This window comes from Elephantulus edwardii, unplaced genomic scaffold (genome assembly GCF_000299155.1).
Source record: "Elephantulus edwardii isolate Elephantulus edwardi_28Jun2011 unplaced genomic scaffold, EleEdw1.0 scaffold00052, whole genome shotgun sequence".
Taxonomy (NCBI): Eukaryota; Metazoa; Chordata; class Mammalia; order Macroscelidea; family Macroscelididae; genus Elephantulus; species Elephantulus edwardii.
In genome coordinates, this window is record NW_006399802.1 from 17,923,159 (window position 1) to 17,925,214 (window position 2,056).

Sequence of the window (2,056 nt, forward strand, 5' to 3'; positions counted from 1 at the left end):
AAAAACAAAACTCCACACAGGCTATTAAAAACTTTCTCCAATATACTGGTAATTAGAATGCACTTGGTATCATAAATACGTGGGAACAATGTCATTTGATCTTCATCTTCTATGACGTTTTTAAGAGCACAGGTAATTTTGATAATCAACTTACATTCCCTGTTTATTTCTACTGACATACCACTTGAATAAAAAGGTAATAAGACTAGAACATTGTTTCATAACCTTAACAAGTACTGGCATTCATATCTATGTTCTTCTATTTTCTAGAAGATTTTACAATTAGTATCCTTTTCTCTTTTTAAGGTATGATGCATACATATATGCACATTTTCTTTAAAAATTATTCTAATTTAGATCTTTTCTACATAAGGGAAAAATAGAGTGAGGGTAGTTTTTGAAAAGGCTACAATCTTGTTCTTCACAAGCATGCTAATAAGCATAAACACATGTTTATGAAATGAAATGTATCCTTTAAGAATGATAAAAGGAAGGGAGCCTCTATGTAAATGAAGTAGATTCAATGAGCCAGAGTCTTCTCTGGCTGGCACCAAACCACACAAAACTTTTAAAGTCTAGTTAGTGTCATCTAAATGGACACTCCAGTCTGTTCACAAATTCCACTTATAAGGACTCCACTTTCTACTTTCAAAAGGAACTGGGACCAAGGTGAGGGTTGTCACATAAGCTAATTTTCAGTATGTCAAGTCTTGTGGGCTCTAGGAACAAATACTGCCATTGGTTAGTGTTTTAAATACATGAGCTTATGTTCTTCCGCTCTCACACCCCACCTTGCCTTTGCAAGTCGGTAAGGGGGAGATGGCTCATCCTTCAGTTGGTGATGGTTAGCTTTTCATCATTAGTTTCCTTTCTAAACCACAGAGTGGTCATTGCTGTGAACTCCAGCCAAGATGGTGTGGTTGAGTGAGGAAGCTGAGCGGTCAGAGCCTTCCGTGGGGCCGCTGGTGTTCTCACTGCGCTGGCAGCACAGGATCTGTCGGAAGGTGGCACTCATCTCCTTGTCGCGGTAGGAGTAGATGATGGGGTTCATGGCAGAGTTGAATTCAGCAAGGAGAAGGAAAAATTTCTCATAGGCCAGAACATTACACTGGGGACAGCACACATCTAGAAGTAACAAGACCAGTCCAGGAGTCCAGCACACGATAAAGGCACCTACAGTGACATGGACAGGAAACACCAGGATTCAAAAAGAGAGAGAGAAAAAGAAGGAACTTTAATTATGAAACATGTGATCATAAAGATTTTTCAATTAGCTAGCTAAATATAAAAATACTGAGATTCAAAGTTATTAATTTCAAAAGCCCAGTTAAAAGAATCAGAAAAAATTTTAGTGATGACAAGATAGTCATAAAACCACACTAAATCAACTCCTACTAACACTGAATATTTATGAGACATTGATGTTATTTTGAGCAAAATACGATGAATTTGATAAACAACTAAGATATGAAAACCTACACTCCAAGGAATATCATTCCAATTATGAAGACAGGGTTTATAGTCACATATGACTGTTTTCATGTAAAAGATATACACTGATATTCAGTTAACATTCAGTTTCTGGATTCATGTTGCCTGAGTGGAAATCTTTGTTTTGCCCTTTAATAAAGTGGGTGAACTTAAGGAAGTTTATTCTTTTACCTCAAGATTCTCATTGGAAAATATAGTTGATCATATTTACCTCATTAAGTTTGTTATAAGGATAAAATAAGTACTAAATAAACAATCATTCAAAGCATATATAGTAATAATAACAATATTGTTATATATTCTCAGTAGCACATTAAGAAACAGGGTAAAAGGCAAAAGATTTATTCGATCTGAAGAGGCGCGTTCTCAAAAAGTTGCAAACAGAGATACCATTTGACCCCGCAGTACCACTACTGGGAATATACCCAGAAGAGACCATAACTGACACCCAAGCAGATATAGGCACTCCCATGTTTATTGCAGCTTTGTTCACAATAGCAAGGAGTTGGAAACAACCTAAGTGCCCATCAACAAACGAATGGCTAGAGAAGCTGTGGTATATTCG

At 36.6% G+C, this 2,056-nt stretch overlaps 1 protein-coding gene across 2 annotated transcripts in view; it reads right to left on the reverse strand.

Moving 5' to 3' along the window:
- Nucleotides 1–430: 430 nt before the first annotated feature.
- LPAR1 (lysophosphatidic acid receptor 1) overlaps nt 431–2,056 on the reverse strand; it is a 169,378-nt gene continuing 167,752 nt past the window's right edge. The window contains exon 3 of one of the 2 annotated variants that reach the window (XM_006886936.1): nt 431–1,173. In XM_006886936.1, the coding sequence (XP_006886998.1) occupies nt 872–1,173 (302 nt within the window). In that variant the 3' untranslated portion in view covers nt 431–871. The remainder of the gene's footprint in view (nt 1,174–2,056) is intronic. The other variant, XM_006886937.1, reaches the window with a different exon arrangement.